Here is a 19,968-nt window from a genome sequence, read left to right on the forward strand (position 1 = left end):
ATCTGTTCATTCACTGCGAATGACTGTCACATATTTCAGTGATACTGTAAGACCTTGGATTTCTCAACAGGAACTTCCCTAAAAAGTGATTCAATTTTGTTTTTAAACGTTAATAAATAGTTGTGTTAAGTTAATCAATCAATAATAGTTCACCTAAACTGGATGGTCTCACAGGCAGTGTGGGGAGTAACAGAATACATGCACTGGATTAGGATACAAACAAAAGTTATCCGTATTACGGTAAAGTTAGGGGGAAAAAGGGATGTAATTAGATTACAGATACAATTAATAAAAAAGGGGATTACTAACAGGATTACAATTTTGAAATAAAGAATGATATAATCTGCGCACACACAGAGTCTCACACAACATCACTCTGGTTTTGAGTGAAACCAAATACACACACTCAATATTAGATTAGTCATCCTACTGATATTTATTTTGTCTTGTCTTCATGTGTATATCTTTGGTAATGAGGTAATCCAAAAGTAATAGAAAGTAATCAAGTTTTGTCACTTTAGTATATAAAGTGATATAACTAACTATAACTATATGCGCAATCCTACACACAGGTTTGAAAAATATTTACATTTCATTTGAAATCAATGAAAACTAACTGACCCTCCCTAATGTCTCTCTGTTGGACTAATTTATACATGTGTTACACTATACTAACGTATTATATATTATACAATATTATATTGTACTACACTATACCACATTATGTTCAATAATCAATGTTGTTTGCTGTTTTATAGCCTATTATACATCATGTTATACTATATTACATTTCACTTAATCTCATATTTTAATATCAGTTTAACATATTTTTCTGCCTTATTACAGTATATACTTCATTATATTTCTCTATTAAAACAGACTAACACTGATAACCATCAATTATTCATATTATATATCATTCTGGTGAACACTGTTTGAATATAATAAACCAGCCACATCACTGTTATTTATAAAAAAGGAGGTGAAACTCCTGCATAGTCTCTATTTTTACTTCTATTCTTAGTTTCTTATATGTCTCCTGTTGTTTATTAATTTGTTACTTTTTCCTGTGCTTACTTCCCTTTTGGGAAATAAATATAGGCTCAAGATTGTGTTATCTTAAAGGGGCATTATGTAGTTCTGGAGAATAAATTCAAACTTGGAATTTTAATATTTACAATATAAATGAGGTAATAATACAAACTCAGAAATATTTATTTTGTTCCATAACTGAATAAACAAGCTGTTCTCAGAGGAAAATAAGGTGGCAAAGGTGGCAGGGTCCACCAAATATAAACAAAGTAAAACGGTATGAAATTGTGTTGTACTTTAAGGTCAATTTGTTTATTAATTTGTTAAGGCTTAAAAAAAATCAGTTAATGAAGATCTTTCTCATCTGATTAACATTTCTTCCCCAAAACTACATAGTGCACCTTTACCATAAAGTAGAAGTTGACACTGAAACTGAGGTTACTTCAGTGCACGGACATTTTTTGAGTGTTGAGTCCCTCTTTGCATAGTTAATACCATCCAGGCAGATACTATACCATCTTCATAACTGATTAATTATTTCAAATAGCTTATTAAATGTCCGGAACAGCTTGTGTGTTGATGAGAAACTAAGTTTGTGGGCTGTACTGTATGTCTGTCATTTTGTCGTTATAGTGGTCTCTGAAAGTCTCCTTTCTACAAGTGTTGTGAAGAAATCTGATCAGGTGAGATTTCTTCATAAACCAGTTTCATCTAAGAGGCAAACTCCTCCTCTGACTTCTCCTTTAACAACAAAACTTTTAGAACAAGGCCACTGTCAAATCTGAGTGAGTAATAAAAACCACCACCCACTCCTCTGTCTCTCTTACTGGTAAATTACTCCAGCTGTCAGCACCTCACCTCTTTGAAGGGATCGACAGGACCTCAGCATGGTGTCTGGTGGAAGACAGATTCTGGGTTTGGCCCTGGCGGTAATCGGCTTTCTGGGGAGCATTATCATCTGCGCTCTCCCAACCTGGAAAGTCACAGCCTTCATTAACGGCAACATCATCACCGCTCAGGTGATCTGGGAAGGTTTGTGGATGAACTGTGTGACCCAGAGTACAGGCCAGATGCAGTGCAAAATCTACGACTCTCTCCTGGCTTTACCTCAAGACCTGCAGGCTGCCAGAGCACTTGTCATCATCGGCATCATCGCCGGAGTCTTTGGGATCCTTCTTGGCGTGGTCGGGGGCAAGTGCACCAACTTTGTGGAGGAGGAAAGGCAAAAGAGCAAGGTGGCCATCGCCTCTGGAATCATCTTCATCATTGCAGGCCTCATGGTGCTTATCCCCGTCTGCTGGTCCGCCAACAACATCATTCGTGATTTCTACAACCCCATCCTGACCAACGCTCAGAGGAGGGAGCTGGGGGCCTCGCTCTACATTGGCTGGGCTGCTGCAGGGCTGCTATTTCTGGGTGGGGGCCTCCTCTGCAGCTCCTGTCCCCCCAGGGATGAGAACAACTATGATGTAAAGTACTCGAAGGCTCGTTCTGTCGAGAGCAGCAAGGCGTATGTTTAGATCTTAAGCAGAACTGGGACAGTGTGTTGGAAAGAGACAGTGTGTTGGAAAGAGACAAAGAGTTCATAAAGATTGACGATGATTCAAGTTGCACCATTTAGAATAATAATGTCAATAATGTGACTAAAGACGATAGGAACGTCTGCAGTATCAGTGTGTTAACTTTAAAACATCCATAAGAATCATAAGGTTTTTGATTCTCTATTTATGAGGATAGGATGTTTGTGTATTTTACACCATTATGGACACTTTCACATGGTTTTCCTCATATTCTTTATTTGTTTATGTTTATGTACACAGAATATTCTCTATTTCTCTATTCTCTGTTTGTGTCTGAGCCTGATATTTTGGCTATTCTTTCTTGATCAAATCAGTAGAATATCGATGATGATGTGATTGATTTAAAAAAGCTGTTGTTCTTTGTATTTTTTTTTCTTCTGTTTTTGTATCAAAATGTCATCTCCAAGACACATTTGTGAGCATGTGACATTTCTCTTAAGTCATTTTCCATCTCGTCATGGCGGGTTTTATTTTTCAAAAGGAAGAGCTGTTACACTGATGACAAATGCCAAAAGACTTGCTGAACAGTAGATCTGGTTTCTCAAGTGTACCTGAAAGAATCCTCACAAACAGGTTGTGTGACAGTGTGTGTGTCCTTCCTGCCAGAGAAACATTGCTTAATAAACAGAGTGAGTGATAACGGTGTGTTTGTGTGTGTGTTTTCATTTTGAATGTGTATCCAGTATTCTCTCTTTTTATCTCATAAGGCTGATTATTTTTGTGAACTTTTACACAAGAGGAAGAGATTTCTTGTGTCCCTTTTAACACAAATGAATATTTTGTGTGTCATAATGATGTGGGGGAAGAAGGGATAAACACAAAAAGTATCCCTCTGAACTTTACAAGGACAGCAAGATTAAAGATTATTTTGAGCCTGATTAAAAGGGTAAGTACTGACATAAACAAGAACAGCAAGGACTGGATCAAGTGTGTGTGCGTATCTCTCTCTCTCTCTCTGTGTGTGTGTGTGTGTCTGGTCTGTGGCTCTTAATCTTATTCAAATTTTTTCAGATCTCACAAGTGACTAAAAAAACTATGGACCCCACAACTGACAAAAACAAGAATAGCGAGGATAAAGGATAAAATGTGTGAGTGTGTGTGTGTTTTTTTTTTGTGTGTGTGTGTGGATGAGGGGGTTTGCATGTTTCAAACAGGTTTTTCTGCATTGACGACGCTGCTAGAATGAAACTGGTTCTCTCCCAGGAGATTATGTTTCACATCATTCTCCTTTTGTTACACAAATACAAGTGCACACACATACACATGCAAACACACTGCTGTTTGAATAAAAAGACAACGATGCAGCGCCTCAAGAGTGTGAATCATCTAAACAAGTCTAATGCCCAGAGGCTGATCATACTTTCTGCTTTATCTCATTCAAAGTGATCTCGTCCAAGATATTTCCAAAATAATCTTGTCAAAAGAAGATAATGAGGGAGGGAATTGATGATGTCACGGTTTCACAGCTACCTCTCTCTCTCTCTCTGTTTTTCTGTCAACCTCCTCCCCTTTCTCTTCCCAATAGAGTAGGTGTGGTGCATCCTCACCTGGACAGTAGCACACAGGCAGCCGCTCAGGTGACAGAAAAGAAAGAACGCTCTGAGGTAGAGAGATAAAGAGAGAGAGGGGGAAGGAGAGGACAGCAGTTAGGGACATGAAGGAAGAGGGGGGGGTGAGAGGGAGAGAAGGCTGTAAACAAATGAACTGCAGTTGAAGTGAGGCACACCTGGAGACTGGACTGACAACTAGTAGTCGGTCAGGACTCTGTGTTCCTGGGAGGACTTCTTCACAACACTGCAACAATGGCAAGAAAAAAATAATTGGAGAAATGCACAAAAATGGAGGCGTATGAAAACTGCAACAGTACATGCTGAGAGAGACTGAGAAAGAAAAGACCACGGAAAGATACAAGCGAAGACAAGAGTGAACAGAGAGCCCAGGAGAGAAAGCAAAAGAAGATCAAAAACATCTCTGCACTTTTCAAAGGACTGTGAGGATATCTCGAGCGGCTTCAGAGGTCTTTCCTCCACCTCTTCATCATGGCCTCTCTGGGGATGCAGATGCTGGCGAGCGCCTTGTGCCTCCTGGGTTGGGCAGGGGTCATCATCAGCTGCATGCTGCCCATGTGGCGGGTAACAGCCTTCGTGGGGAGCACCATCGTCACTTCCCAGACCATCTGGGAGGGCATCTGGATGACCTGTGTGGTCCAGAGCACAGGACAGATCCAGTGTAAACCTTACGAGTCTCTCCTTGCTCTCAGTGCAGACCTGCAGGCCGCCAGAGCTCTCACCGTCCTCGCCATCGCCACAGGCAGCATGGGCCTCATTCTGGCTTTCGTTGGAGGGAAGTGTACTCGCTTCTTGGATGAAGAAGGAGAAGGGGTTAAGGGGAAGGTGGCTGTAGCTGCAGGGGCAGTGTTGATTGCCACAGGGCTGCTGTGTTTGATTCCCACATCATGGGCGGCCGGGGCCGTCGTGAGGAAGTTCTACAGCGCCTCCATTGACGCTCAGAGGAGGGAGATTGGAGCCTGTCTCTACATCGGCTGGGGAGCGTCCATCCTACTAATTCTGGGAGGGGGTTTGTTCATCAGTTCTTCATGTCCACTCAAAGCCCACAACACAGACAAGAGCCCCTCGGTCCGCTACCTGGTGGTCCGCTCTTCCAACGGGTCCACCCAGGCAGGTCCTCACCGGAGCAGTGTACCAACAGCAAAGTCTCAGCCTGTTGGAGCCGTGATGCCCAGGTCTCAAAGCTACGAGGGGGCATCAACAAAGTCTCAGCTGTACACAAGACCTCCCTGGGAGGACAAGTCAGGGCAGGGCTCGAGGCAGGAGTCAGAGAGATCATGGGCACCATCAACAAAGTCTCAGATGAAAAGACTGGAGTCAACAAGATCTGAAGACAGTGACGTGCCGTCTACAAAGTCTCAGCTGAAACGAGCAGAAATGGAAGAGAATTTATCAGTTGAGGGTGAAAATGAGGATGCGTCCTCAAATCCAACAAGAACATACCTGTAATGTGGGCACATAACAAGTTAATGAAGTGTGGCACTGTAGTTAAGTAGTGACCTTTACTCCACCATGATGTTTTCTACGATTTTTTGGGGTGGCTTTTAGCCTTGAGAAGAGAAGACTCAGGCTGGAATTGAAGCCCCAGCTGAGGACTTGGTATATGTGGGGCACAGGCTCTGCCAGGACGCCCCTCCGCCATGTTGTTTTGATCTAAGGACAGAGGAGAAAAGGTCTGGACTATGTTCACCAATATGCAGGAGAATGGCAGTGATATAATTTAACACTAAATCTGAATATAAACCAAATACAAAAACAAACTAAATCCAGGTACAAGTGAAGTATGCCATCGTTGTCTTCTTTTTCAAGAATTTCTTTAAATAAAAATCATTATTTAATAATGACAAATAATAACGTGTGTTAACTGATATCCTTTTTTCCTCACTGTTTAAATGCACTATATAAGGATGAATCCGTCCCCATAAAGAATTTTACCTCAGACTTTTTTCTGGTTTCTGTTGCAATTTTAAAGTTACACTTACTGTATGACATCAACTGCAAACAGGAGTTTCTGTTAAGATGTTGCTTTTTGTCACAACTGTGAAATTTGTTTTCAAATATCTTATTTGGACATGTAACACTGAAAGATATTCGTATGTTTATGTTTCGATAAATGACTGTAATTTGATCAAGCAAGTCATATCCTTTTTTCTTTTATCTAACTGTATTGCAAAAATGTCATACATGAGGTGAAAAGAGCCTTTTCTTTGAGGTTGACTGCGTCCCCCTGGACTTTCAGTCCTCTCCCTGGCTATTAAAATCCACAGGACAAACTGGTTTGACAGAGAGTATGGTTAGTGTGCAGCGTCAGAGGAAGGAGGCACAATGTGTTTGTTGAGGATTTGAACTTAGTTTCAGTCAATCATTTTCATGGAACAGGCCCTTGTACTTTTTCATATTCAAATGTACAGTAGCATCATTATCTAGTCAGGTGCTATCATTTCAAAATGCAAAATACAAGTTTCACTTTAGAGAAGACTTTGTGTAGATACTTGATCCTGTAACATTGTATTTACTAGATACTGTAAGTCCATAAATACATAGAAATAGTATGAGTTATAAGGTTATACAAGAATAAATATTCTTGATGTCTTGTGTGTAATTTTATACACATTCTCCCCAAAATTCTGCCTGATGTGTGGTATTGCTGATGTGTAGATTTAAAATAAAGTTGAACAATATTTAGCTGTGCAGCATGACTTTGATCATAATGCTCATCTCATAGCGTAAAACACTGCCATCTTGTGGTCAGTGGTGCACACAGACACATCAGACCCTAGGACTCAGTCAAGGACCCTCAAAAAGAAGAAGGCTCATCATGTCACTGTATCTTGCTTTGGTGCCAGGCTGGGTGACAGCTTTTTTTTAAGGTTCCTCTGACTCAATTAGGAAATGATGATATCACTTACTTCTGCACACCCATCAGAAAGCAACATCTGATTAAGCCACTGATGACAGTGATGGGATGTTTCAGTCACTGTCAATCAAATTTGATCAAAACCACACAATCCTGATGAAACAGATAAACTGAGTTTTTCAGTGCTTAACCCTTTGTAAAAAAGACCAAACAAGAAAAAAAAACACATCACAGTTATTTAGAGTTAAAAGAAGTGGCAACAAAGAAGGTGTACACCCAGATCAGTGCAGATCTATATCAAGTCTGGTATAGGTACAGGACAAATAAGGAAAAAGAGAGGTTAACTTCACACTTAAAATTCACTCCTGGAGAAATTTTTATTGATGCAAAAACTTTCATTTTACATTTATATCATCATAATAACTTTGATATTAAATTCTTTTTCTTTGCAAATTTTATTTCAGATATTTTCAAATACCAAGTATGTTTCTTGCATGTTATATCACACACCACCACCATATTTTGCTTCAGAGCTTCAGTACATATTTTTGCATGTTTCTTGTGTTTTTTTGCCATTCTAACCTCAAACACAAAAAAATAACATTAATAAAATGTTATTTTGACAGCAATTGCCTAATTTGTCATGAAACATGAGTCAGCTACACTGTCTTGTAGAGGTACACAGAACCAGCTCTCCTTTTTTGGATTTCGGTCACATTGCACTCTACGCAACTCCGGAGCCCCTCTTTCTCCATGTGCTTCAGCTCACACTCCAGGGCAGTGTTGTATTCCAGGTTTTCAGGGCTGTGAAAGCATGTCATTACCACATAGCCACCTAGCAGAAACAACAGAAACAACTTATCTGGTGTGTGACACATGAGAAAAAAAAAATCATTTTCATGCAATAAGGATTAATAATGATAATAATTAACTTTATTTATAAAGCACTTTTCTTTACAAAGGTACAAAGTGCTTTACAAAAGTTAATAAAACCAGACACTAAAGATGTAAAGAGGGAAAAAAAGCCAGGAACATGAAGGACATAAACAAGAACAGTGAAATAAGATCAATTACAAAAATATAAGAACATGTATCAAACATTTCCAAAAGCTTGCACAAAAAGAAATGTTTTATGGAGAGATTAATACTATTTCTCAGTTCAGCAGACAGAGAGATTCATAGGATGGGGGCCTTTGTCACTAACTGTTACCTTGGATTAACCAGGAGGGCTCCATCTGCAGATCTAAATGGACTTGAGGGTTCCTACCAGGTTAATACATTGAAATGTATTCAAGAGCAAGACTGTCAAGTCTTTAAATGTAAGTAATAAAATGACAACTCTAAAACTAACAGGGAGTCAACGTAGGGAGGTAGGCACATGAGTAATGTGGTCATGCCTTTTTCTACCAGTAATGAGTCAAGCAGGAGACTGTGGAGGGAGCCCTGGCTGACACTGGAGTGAAGTCCATTACAGTAATCAAATTGAGAATAGATAAAAGCATGAACAGCTTACAGGTGGTAGGTTTAGCTAGGCTGTTAGGGATTTGAGGGTTTTAGCAGCATATATAGCTGAGCGTTGTCAGCATAAAAATGGGAAGACATATTATGATTTTAAATAACCTGGCAGCATATACATAGAAAACATAAGGGAGCTTTGAGGGACACCACAGGTCATATGAGCTGTTGAAGACGTTGAAGAGGATTATAGTCCCCACTCCCCACCACAAAATTTTACCTGGTTTGCAGGCGTTGCACAGCTCTCTGACCACAGTGAAAGGAGCCAGATGGACACTCAGCGCAGCACATATCACAACCACATCAAATGATCCTGCACAAGCAAGTGAAGAGGCAGTAAAGAGAGAGTTAACACTATAAGCAGATTTTAAAAAAAAACCCATCTCTTTCAAACTTCCTCTCAATGAAGCTGCATTTCATTGTTTTTGGTTCCACACCAAGCTGACAATAAGAGCTGCAAAGTAGGATGGTAATTCTTAGTTGGTTCATTGTGGGTGGCTCCATTACATCAAGCATAGTCACTTCATTTGTTGCTAAACATGTGCCGAAAGTTTTTGACAGAATTACTCTACGTCTTTGGACAGGAAGCAGCTGTTTTCCCAAAATGCATTGCTTGAGGTCTTGGTACAGCTCTTTCCTTTGGGCCTCCTCCAACATACCCTTGCTTCCGTCAATGCCCACAAAATTTCTAAAACCATAAGTTTTCATCTGTAAAATGCACACGCGTGGTTAGATACATGTCACTAAGCTCAAAATGATGAAGTGTTGATACTGAAAGCTGATTTAAGAAAAGCATTTCTTACCTGTTCTGCCACTAGTCCTGTACCACAGGCCACATCCAGCACAACAGCGGCTTCACGGTCACCACTGAAATGGGCGGAGAGGCTCTTAGCTGCAAGACTTGGACCACTATAGTCAATAACAGCTATATCCTATTCGAGGTAGGAATAAAAGAGCAAAGTGGTTCTTACAACTAGACTCTCCAATAATCCTTAACACAGAAATGAATCACATTCAATTAACAACTGTTCATTCAAAGGCTTCAAGGGCCAAACCATTTAGTAGTAGATAACAGGGCAACTGTATTTGGCAGCCTGAAAGTGAACATGGCTGTGCACCGAACTGTGACTGGACAACAGGATACATTACAGAGGTGATACAGTGGTTTTGACTATGACTTCAGGGACGACAAGACACGGCGGGTGGAGACGGGAGAGGTGTGAAGCAGCAGAGAGTCTGACAGTGTATGGAGCTAGAATATTTTCACATTTTACTGTGAATTGAGAATTTGTTCGACCAAACCACAGGTGATTGTGAGACAAACAAGACTGTGTTGTTGAGTTTTATTTAGTGTATTGCGAGTTGGAATGAAGTGTGTTTAATGATGAGTTAATGAGGCAACTAAGCTCGTCTTAGTTTGGTAAAAGTGAAAAGTGAATTCAGAGGGTAGGCCATAGCCTATGGTTGTATTTTTCTGTTGGGATATGTCTTGACATTTTGTCGATTAGTTTTGTTCATTTATTATGCTAACAACTGGCATATACCTGCCAGCTGAAAGTATGGCGGCTATCAGACCATCATGCTCTATCATTTTTTGGGATGTTTTAATACAAATTCTAGCCATATCTTACAAATTACTCTTCATTAAGTGCTTTATAAAGAGCTAATAAGCTACTTACATGCATGCTAACAGCTAAGCAACTAGTTAATGGTTAATATGCACCCTAACATAAAGTGTAACCAGAATAACAAAACTAATCATGCTGTTCAAGAAGTATAAGACACACTGATATTGATTTTACATTTGTTTGGGAGTCTGAAAAAACCTCTTACTTCACATTCAAGACAAGACTGATGGCTTATGTATTATTACGATGGTCCTCTAAACGTCAGTGGGGTTAAAACAGACATGAGAATATGGTTGAACTACTATTTCGAAGACACGTCATTAATGGGACAAAGAGTGTGGTACCAATGATTCAAAAGAGCCTCATAGTTAACCCACCTGATCGTAGCTGTTTGCCCAGGCGCCATAGAAAGCTAATTTATCACCAACAGTAGTCTTAGCGTGAGCCTCTTTGAACATTCCTATCACTGTGTCATACGTTTTTTCCGTTTGTCCAGCCATCTGATGAGATAAGGGGACAAAAGTGAGTTGAATGTCTGTTGAAGCATGAGTACAACAACTGCTCACAATTTTTTAATCTCCTCTCTTAATAGGTGTTTCGTCAACCACACACTTTTATCTGTGAATCAATTATAAACCTGTCACCTGAAATAGGCAAATTCCAGACTATTTTGCTCTTAGCAATCCCCTCCCTCTTCTCTATGTCATCACATGAATGCGTAATCGCCAGATGCAGCAGCAAACAGGATGATCCTGCTCTCTCGCATTCATTAGCAGACAGGACTCGTTTTTATGGAGTTCTCTGTCCTGATTGGATAAAGAGGGCAGGGATACCAGAAAATTTAACCCTTTCATAAAGGCTCAGATGGAAAAAACATTTTTAAACAGTCTTCAACATATGGAATTTAAGGCAATGTCAAGAGAAAATCTTTCTGCTGCAAAAAAATGCATTTGTGTTTTCAATATACTGTTATTATAATTACTGTCTCTTCTTTCTTTTTCAATTCTTTTAGAAGACTCAAAGTGACAAAAAATAAATAATTCAGGTCAGGACTGTCATACTAAAATGTTACAATGATTCCCTTTACATTAGAAACCAAAAACTTGGGTATCTTTTTGATTACTTTAGGTGCATATTTTTATTTCATTTTGACATCAAACAATTAACATAAAAATGCCCAATATGGATCATGTAGTGAATAAATAAAACCTCTCTCAAGCTTTACAGCATACAGTAGTTTGATGCAGATTTGACTCAACATTTACAGTTTGTTAACGTCAGTACAGTTCATGGTATTGTCTCATGTAAAGTTTCTATGTGAAGACCTACACTCAGTGATAACAAACAGAAGCCGAAAATGTTCAGTGAACCTTTGATTTATTTGAATGTTGTTTTCATGTGACGACACAAAAGTGAAGTCAGATTCAAAATCACATTATTTGATACATGCAGTAAATGTACAGAAAGTTGTCTTGGAGGCACCAGTGCTGAGCTACATCGGCATTTTATAAAGATTCACAGTTTAACCAATAACAACAGGGTTTGTGACAATCAGTCACACAGCAGCCTGAACAACATCCTTACAGTGTGTAGAGAAGGAAGCCACTGAAGGTGCTGTAATTATCACTGTTGTCATAGATAGAATGGTCTGATGGGAGAACCAGGTGAATTTCATCTCCTGCTGTCAGCTCCAACACAAGAGACTTAGTGAAATACTCAGGTTCCACATCTTTGTTCATCTCCCAATTAGACATAATCCTTTGGTTGTTCTTGTACACATATACATTCATAGTACCAGCATAGTAACCATACGCTGTGAACTGGAAATAGTAGACCCCATTGACTGTTGCTGTGAAGAAACCTACAGAGTGAGAGCAGAAAATGAAAAACAGGAACAATTGATTGATTTAAAATTGACACATAGATAGATAGATAGACTTTATTGTCTGTCATGAGTGACAGAAAGATCACATGTGATCTGCAGTATATTACCTGTAGATGGATTGTAAGCATTGCCAGTGTTGGTGAAGACCTTGCTGTATTTCAGTGTGGTGTCTATGTTGTATGGTCCAAGAGTTCCTGCATCAGTCAGAGCTGTGTAAAAGGCCACCTTTGGTTTCTCTGATGACACAAAAAGAACATCTGTGTCATTAAACTTAACCTGGACTAAATAAGTAGTGTGTGTGTGTGAGTGTGTGTGTGTGTGTGTGTGTGTGTGTGTGTGTGTGTGTGTGTGTCTGTATGTGTGTGTGTGTGTGTGTGTGTGTGTGTGTGTCTGGATGAGTAGATACAGTCTCACCTGCATTTTCTCTCTCCAGCTGGTCAATCCTGGACTTGCTGATGAGAAGTTCACTCTCACTGCTGCTCAGTCTGGTTTGCAGTTCTGCAGTTAATGGAACGACAGTGAATGACTAAGTATCTTAACCCTCATCTGCTAAAATGTTGCTAAAAAATGTATGCAAAACTACTGTGAATGATATAATGACAAAACAACCAATATGATGTTACAAAAATGTTTCACATGAGATTTTACCAGTCCGTCTCTGGTGTGCTGCTATATTACTCAACTTTATTCACCACTATCAGTCAAAAATGAAGGTTTCTAGAAAATCAACTTCAATAAATAATAAACAATAAATAAATTATACAATAATAAATCATAAGATCCAGACGAACATACGTGTTTAATTATATAATCTGTAATATCAAACATTTAAGCTTATGCTACATAAAACAAGTCTCACAACTAAATCGGCCCAATAGAATGAAAATAAAACCGACAGTAATGTTAAGTGCTAGCTAGTAATTCATCTCTTGGTCTGTCTTACTTGCAAGCCTTCCTTGGTTGTGTTCTGTGGCTTTGTGCCTGACAAACATGAGACTGAAATACAGTTACTACATTTGATCAACGTCAGGGGAACAACAGTGTTTGTTAACTGCAGCTCAGAAAAGATAACCACATTGGATGTGAACATGCATTCAGCCCCGGTAAGGTTGTTGTTGTCGATCCTCACCTGCATTTTCTTTCTCCAGCTGGTCAATCCTGGACTTGCTGATAAGAAGTTCACTCTCACTGCTGCTCAGTCTGGTCTGCAGGTCTGCAGTTAATGTAATGACAGTGAATTACAGAGCAGAGCAGACATCAAAATATAACTGCATGCACAACAATCATGTAAAGTGACTCGACTCTCATCTTATCTGCTCACCTAATCATACCGAATTTAAAATTACAGGTAGAAGTCATTATTCATACAGTTAAACAGTTACATTTTGTTAATTCAAAGGGACTCAAATGGATTAAATACAATAAAAATGTAATTTAAATAAATACTATTAATTACAAGTAATCACAAATCAATGAATTAAATGAACTCAAATGAATTAAATTGAATCAACTTAATGAAATAAATCTACATTTACTTAATTGACTCAAATAAACTCAATTAAATCAAATTATCTCAAATCTATTATGAGTCTTTTATAGTATTGATAAATGTAAATAATTACATATAATCATAAAATTATGTTATAATTTAAAAAATAACGTTAAATAAAAGATAAAACTTCATAGCAATGTGGGGGGAACCAACCAAGCAGTCTATAAAGTAATTAAAAATAACCCCACCTTTACCAGCTGCGACAGAAGAGTGATGAACATAAAAATGCATCAATAATGATGACCAAATACTATAATACACATTATAGTGACATGTGCCATTCTTCATAGTGAGTATTAAAATCAGATCATGGTTGTCAGTCAAATACCTGCATTTTCTTCTTCTAGGTCACTTGTTTTGCTCTCTGTGGTGGTCAGTCTAGTTTCCAAAGATCTCAGTTCTGTGGCTTGGACTGGAAAACAAAAGAAAAGATAACCACATTGGATGTGAACATGCATTCATATGCATGCTTTGTTCTATTATTTTGAGGCATAAAGCTGCAGCCATAGACTATAGTGTTATGTTAACATTGTATAGCCAAAGTTAATTGACTATTTTCTACAATTTCTTACAGTATTTATGTTAATTTTAACATTCACTTATCTTAGCTTTCTATAGAAAATATTCTATTCAATAAATATTGTTTGTACCTCATTGTGTTCCGTCTAGATCTACTGATTCTTATAGTGATGCTGATACTGATGAAGCAAACTGTTTTCAAGGAGGGAGGATTGTATTTGGAGCACTGGGGTGTCAGGTGTGACTGTGCAGCAATGATAAACTGGTTACATGGCTCACAGGTCCGGTAGGACGGCTTAACAGAATTTTGCTGAAGGCCTGAGTGAGGTCAGAACCGGTACCGGTAAGGTTGTTGTTGTCGATCCTCACCTGCATTTTCTTTCTCCAGCTGGTCAATCCTGGACTTGCTGATAAGAAGTTCACTCTCACTGCTGCTCAGTCTGGCCTGCAGGTCTGCAGTTAATGTAATGACAGTGAATTACAGAGCAGAGCAGACATCAAAATATAACTGCATGCACAACAATCATGTAAAGTGACTTGACTCTCATCTTATCTGCTCACCTAATCATACTGAATTTAAAATTACAGGTAGAAGTCATTATTCATACAGTTAAACAGTTACATTTTGTTAATTCAAAGGGACTCAAACGGATTAAATACAATAAAAATGTAATTTAAATAAATACTATTAATTACAAGTAATCACAAATCAATGAATTAAATGAACTCAAATGAATTAAATTGAATCAACTTAATGAAATAAATCTACATTTACTTAATTGACTCAAATAAACTCAATTAAATCAAATTATCTCAAATCTATTATGAGTCTTTTATAGTATTGATAAATGTAAATAATTACATATAATCATAAAATTATGTTATAATTTAAAAAATAACGTTAAATAAAAGATAAAACTTTATAGCAATGTGGGGGGAACCAACCAAGCAGTCTATAAAGTAATTAAAAATAACCCCACCTTTACCAGCTGCGACAGAAGAGTGATGAACATACAAATGCATCAATAATGATGATCAAATAGTATAATACACATTATAGTGACATGTGCCATTCTTCATAGTGAGTATTAAAATCAGATCATGGTTGTCAGTCAAATACCTGCATTTTCTTCTTCTAGGTCACTTGTTTTGCTCTCTGTGGTGGTCAGTCTAGTTTCCAAAGATCTCAGTTCTGTGGCTTGGACTGGAAAACAAAAGAAAAGATAACCACATTGGATGTGAACATGCATTCATATGCATGCTTTGTTCTATTATTTTGAGGCATAAAGCTGCAGCCATAGACTATAGTGTTATGTTAACATTGTATAGCCAAAGTTAATTGACTATTTTCTACAATTTCTTACAGTATTTATGTTAATTTTAACATTCACTTATTTTAGCTTTCTATAGAAAATATTCTATTCAATAAATATTGTTTGTACCTCATTCTGTTCCGTCTAGATCTACTGATTCTTATAGTGATGCTGATACTGATGAAGCAAACTGTTTTCAAGGAGGGAGGATTGTATTTGGAGCACTGGGGTGTCAGGTGTGACTGTGCAGCAATGATAAACTGGTTACATGGCTCACAGGTCCGGTAGGACGGCTTAACAGAATTTTGCTGAAGGCCTGGGTGAGGTCAGAACCGGCCCTGGTAAGGTTGTTGTTGTCGATCCTCACCTGCATTTTCTTTCTCCAGCTGGTCAATCCTGGACTTGCTGATGAGAAGTTCACTCTCACTGCTGCTCAGTCTGGTCTGCAGGTCTGCAGTTAATGTAATGACAGTGAATTACAGAGCAGAGCAGACATCAAAATATAACTCATGGTGGAATATATAACTATATCTCAAATATACTCAATTAAATCAAATGATCTCAAATCTATTATGAGTCCATCCATATCATATTGGTGTTTAAAACTTTTTCTTGAGCTCACAGTAAGTACATCAATACACTGACACACTTCAGTTGAACATGATCGTCACTGAACAAGAAAAGTAATCACTGTGTACCTGAATTCTCTCTCTGCAGCAGCTCCACGTACACCTTGAGCTCCACCACCATGTCTCTCAGTGCCCTCAGCTCTGCCCAGATGTCAGTGTATGTTTGATTTGTGGTCTGCTCGGTCGATTCCTCAGCTGGATCTTTTGGCGCTGTCTTCTTGTTGATCTCACCCACCTCACCGAGGCCTCCACTCTCCCCCTGAGCCCCTGACCCACACAGACTGAGCAGCAACAACAGCAAACCAAGAACAACCCTCATTGTCTTCACAAAGGTGCAGTGGTAGAGTTGGTCCGTCTTATATCGTCTCCAAACTTCAGCTGGCTGAACGAATGGGAAAAACAACAAGTGTTTTTGTTTGATAGTTTGATTCAAGGCCTCAGATGATTCAATGTGATCTCTGTGCTGATGAGAAAATACAAGCTGCTACAGGCTGGAGGAACACTTTATCTATGATACCCTCTCACGTAGTCACAACTGTGTAAACACTGTGTTCATTAATACACACACACACACACATAGACAAACACTCACAGAAACACACTGATCCTAATGTTGAGGCCTTTTAGTGTGACTGAGAGTTATCTGATAAAATTCAGTGAGTGAGTTAAACTTGTTCTTCACTCTGTCTCATTTTTATCTCATTATCTCCGATGTACTAGGCTTATAAATTAATATAGATGCTGTCCTCTGTTAGAACATTGTGATTTTTTTATTTGATCAATTATTTGTTAAATCACTGAAGCCCAGAGAAAGTTAATATCTGTTCTCTTGAGCCCTCTGGTGTTAACCAAAATACTTTAACTCAGTTTGGACGATACAGAGGTCCTTCAGACTGCTGAACTGTGATCAGGTCAAAGGTCAGGGGTCAGATATTCATACATTCAGTGCTTGAATGAGTCCCTTAGTGAAGGTTTTGTTTAGATTTCCCATTATACAGTATTTTTTTTAGTGTTTTGGGTATCTTTTTGATTACTTTAGATGCATATTTTTATTTCATTTTGACATCAAACAATTAACATAAAAATGCCCAATATGGATCATGTAGTGAATAAATAAAACCTCTCTCAAGCTTTACAGCATACAGTAGTTTGATGCAGATTTGACTCAACATTTACAGTTTGTTAACGTCAGTACAGTTCATGGTATTGTCTCATGTAAAGTTTCTATGTGAAGACCTACACTCAGTGATAACAAACAGAAGCCGAAAATGTTCGGTGAACCTTTGATTTATTTGAATGTTGTTTTCATGTGACGACACAAAAGTGAAGTCAGATTCAGAATCACATTATTTGATACATGCAGTAAATGTACAGAAAGTTGTCTTGGAGGCACCAGTGCTGAGCTACATCGGCATTTTATAAAGATTCACAGTTTAGCCAATAACAACAGGGTTTGTGACAATCAGTCACACAGCAGCCTGAACAACATCCTTACAGTGTGTAGAGAAGGAAGCCACTGAAGGTGCTGTAATTACTTGAGCTGTCATAGATAGAAAAGCCTGATGGGAGAACCAGGTAAATTTCATCTCCTGCTGTCAGCTCCAACACAAGAGAGTTAGTGAAATACTCGGGAATCACATCTTTGTTCCACTCCCAATTAGACATAAGCCTTTGGTTGTTCTTGTGCACATGTACACCCATAGTACCAGCATAGTAACCATACGCTGTGAACTGGAAATAGTAGACCCCATTGACTGTTGCTGTGAAGAAACCTACAGAGTGAGAGCAGAAAATGAAAAACAGGAACAATTGATTGATTTAAAATTGACACATAGATAGATAGATAGACTTTATTGTCTGTCATGAGTGACAGAAAGATCACGTGTGATCTGCAGTATATTACCTGTAGATGGATTGTAAGCATTGCCAGTGTTGGTGAAGACCTTGCTGTATTTCAGTGTGGTGTCTATGTTGTATGGTCCAACACTTCCTGCATCAGTCAGAGCTGTGTAAAAGGCCACCTTTGGTTTCTCTGATGACACAAAAAGAACATCTGTGTCATTAAACTTAACCTGGACTAAATAAGCAATGTGTGTGTGTGTGAGTGTGTGTGTGTGTGTGTGTGTGTGTGTGTGTGTGTGTGTGTGTGTGTGTGTGTGTGTGTGTGTCTGTGTGTGTGTGTGTGTGTGGATGAGTAGATACAGTCTCACCTGCATTTTCTCTCTCCAGCTGGTCAATCCTGGACTTGCTGATGAGAAGTTCACTCTCACTGCTGCTCAGTCTGGTCTGCAGGTCTGCAGTTAATGTAATGACAGTGAATGACAGAGCAGAGCACACATCAAAATATAACTGCATGCACAACAATCATGTAAAGTGACTTGACTCTCATCTTATCTGCTCACCTAATCATACTGAATTTAAAATTACAGGTAGAAGTCATTATTCATACAGTTAAACAGTTACATTTTGTTAATTCAAATTGACTCAAATGGATTAAATACAATTAAAATGGAATTTGAATGAATACAATTAATTACAAGTAATCACAAATCAATGAATGAAATGAACTCAAATGAATTAAATTGAATCAACTTAATGAAATAAATCTACATTTACTTAATTGACTCAAATAAACTCAATTAAATCAAATCTATTGTTTCTTTTATAATATTGATTAAATGTAAATAATTACATATACTCATAAAATTATAATATAATTGAAAAAATAACGTTAAATAAAAGATAAAACTTTATAGATGTGGGGGGAAATTCTCAGCTGACCAAGCAGTCTATAAAGTAATTAAAAACAACCCCACCTTTACCAGCTGCAACAGAAGAGTGATGCACATATAAATGCATCAATAATGATGACCACATAGTATAATATACATTATAGTGACATGTGCCATTCTTCATAGTGAGTATTAAAATCATTGTATCAGATCATGTCTGTCCGTCAAATACCTGCATTTTCTTTTTCTAGGTCACTTGTTTTGCTCTCGGTGGCGGTCAGTCTAGTTTCCAAAGATCTCAGTTCTGTGGCTTGGACTGGAAAACAGAATAAGTTTGATTTTAAAGTTTTTAAAATATAAAAAATCAAAACATATAGCTGTTGTATTTGTCATTAAATGAAGTTAAATTATCCATATCATATTGATGTTTAAAGCTTTTTCTTGAGCTCACAGTAAGTACATCAATACACTGACACACTTCAGTCGAACATGATCATCACTGAACAAGAAAAATAATCACTGTGTACCTGAATTCTCTCTCTGCAGCAGCTCCACGTACACCTTGAGCTCCACTGCCATGTCTCTCAGTGCCCTCAGCTCTGCCCAGATTTCAGGGTTGGTTTGATTTGTGGTCTGCTCGGTCGATTCCTCAGCTGGATCTTTTGGCGCTGTCTTCTTGTTGATCTCACCCACCTCACTGAGGCCTCCACTCTCCCCCTGAGCCCCTGACCCACACAGACCGAGCAGCAACAACAGCAAACCAAGAACAACCCTCATTGTCTTCACAAAGGTACAGTGGTAGAGTTGGTCCGTCTTATATCGTCTCCAAACTTCAGCTGGCTGAACGAATGGGAAAAACAACAAGTGTTTTTGTTTGATAGTTTGATTCAAGGCCTCAGATGATTCAATATGATCTCTGTGCTGATGAGAAAATACAAGCTGCTACAGGATGGAGGAACACTTTATCTATGATACCCTCTCATGTAGTCACAACTGTGTAAACACTGTTTTTATTAACACACACACACACACACATAGACATGTCTTCACTCAGTCCCTCTTCTGAGCTCATTCTCTCATACAGTATATGTTCTAAATTAATATAAAAACCATGCTTGGATTGGGCACTGTGACTGTCCTGAGATTGGGTCAGGGGTC

The 19,968-nt window shown here is 38.4% G+C and overlaps 3 protein-coding genes across 9 annotated transcripts; 1 reads left to right on the forward strand and 2 right to left on the reverse strand.

Annotated features, from left to right (window-relative positions):
• Positions 1-423: 423 nt before the first annotated feature.
• Positions 424-5,629, forward strand: LOC141006748 (claudin-4-like). Of its 2 annotated transcripts, none has more exons than XM_073478973.1 (2): positions 424-432; positions 1,914-2,552. In XM_073478973.1, the coding sequence occupies exon 2, from the start codon at positions 1,920-1,922 to the stop codon at positions 2,550-2,552; it is 633 nt and encodes a 210-aa protein (XP_073335074.1). In that variant the 5' UTR covers positions 424-432; positions 1,914-1,919. The 2 variants fall into 2 exon arrangements, with proteins under 2 accessions (XP_073335074.1, XP_073335073.1); XM_073478972.1 differs by lacking the exon at positions 424-432 and adding an exon at positions 4,630-5,629 and having other exon boundaries at positions 1,920-2,395.
• Positions 5,630-7,696: 2,067 nt separating this feature from the next.
• Positions 7,697-10,638, reverse strand: LOC141007227 (methyltransferase-like protein 27). Its single transcript, XM_073479578.1, has 5 exons — positions 10,558-10,638; positions 9,356-9,484; positions 9,125-9,260; positions 8,773-8,865; positions 7,697-7,872 (listed from the first exon to the last, which is right to left on the reverse strand). The coding sequence occupies exons 1-5, from the start codon at positions 10,636-10,638 to the stop codon at positions 7,697-7,699; spliced, it is 615 nt and encodes a 204-aa protein (XP_073335679.1).
• Positions 10,639-11,540: 902 nt separating this feature from the next.
• Positions 11,541-19,602, reverse strand: LOC141007091 (uncharacterized). Of its 6 annotated transcripts, XM_073479418.1 has the most exons (11): positions 19,338-19,602; positions 19,043-19,126; positions 18,289-18,372; positions 15,817-15,900; positions 15,257-15,340; positions 14,506-14,589; positions 13,946-14,029; positions 13,195-13,278; positions 12,480-12,563; positions 12,173-12,301; positions 11,541-12,041 (listed from the first exon to the last, which is right to left on the reverse strand). In XM_073479418.1, exons 1-11 carry the CDS (start codon positions 19,585-19,587, stop codon positions 11,761-11,763), a joined length of 1,332 nt encoding a protein of 443 aa, XP_073335519.1. In that variant the 5' UTR covers positions 19,588-19,602; the 3' UTR covers positions 11,541-11,760. The 6 variants fall into 6 exon arrangements, with proteins under 6 accessions (XP_073335519.1, XP_073335520.1, XP_073335521.1 ...); XM_073479419.1 differs by lacking the exon at positions 15,817-15,900; XM_073479420.1 differs by lacking the exon at positions 15,257-15,340.
• Between the last annotated feature and the right edge of the window lie 366 nt (positions 19,603-19,968).

Source organism: Pagrus major, chromosome 13 (genome assembly GCF_040436345.1).
Source record: "Pagrus major chromosome 13, Pma_NU_1.0".
Taxonomy (NCBI): Eukaryota; Metazoa; Chordata; class Actinopteri; order Spariformes; family Sparidae; genus Pagrus; species Pagrus major.

What these genes read in the sequence shown, in the direction of transcription:
- LOC141006748 (XM_073478972.1), top strand. Translation starts at nt 1,920, where the DNA reads ATGGTGTCTGGTGGAAGACAGATTCTGGGTTTGGCCCTGGCGGTAATC. An exon ending in ACCAACGCTCAGAGGAGGGA is followed by an intron (nt 2,396 to 4,629) that starts GCTGGGGGCCTC and finishes GCGGCTTCAGAG; the next exon opens with GTCTTTCCTCCACCTCTTCA.
- LOC141007227 (XM_073479578.1), bottom strand. Translation starts at nt 10,638, where the DNA reads ATGTTCAAAGAGGCTCACGCTAAGACTACTGTTGGTGATAAATTAGCT. An exon ending in GGGCAAACAGCTACGATCAG is followed by an intron (nt 9,485 to 10,557) that starts GTGGGTTAACTA and finishes TACCTCGAATAG; the next exon opens with GATATAGCTGTTATTGACTA. An exon ending in CAGGACTAGTGGCAGAACAG is followed by an intron (nt 9,261 to 9,355) that starts GTAAGAAATGCT and finishes TGCATTTTACAG; the next exon opens with ATGAAAACTTATGGTTTTAG.
- LOC141007091 (XM_073479418.1), bottom strand. Translation starts at nt 19,587, where the DNA reads ATGAGGGTTGTTCTTGGTTTGCTGTTGTTGCTGCTCGGTCTGTGTGGG. An exon ending in GCTGGAGAGAGAAAATGCAG is followed by an intron (nt 15,901 to 18,288) that starts GTGAGACTGTAT and finishes CATTAACTGCAG; the next exon opens with ACCTGCAGACCAGACTGAGC. An exon ending in CCTAGAAGAAGAAAATGCAG is followed by an intron (nt 14,590 to 15,256) that starts GTATTTGACTGA and finishes CATTAACTGCAG; the next exon opens with ACCTGCAGGCCAGACTGAGC.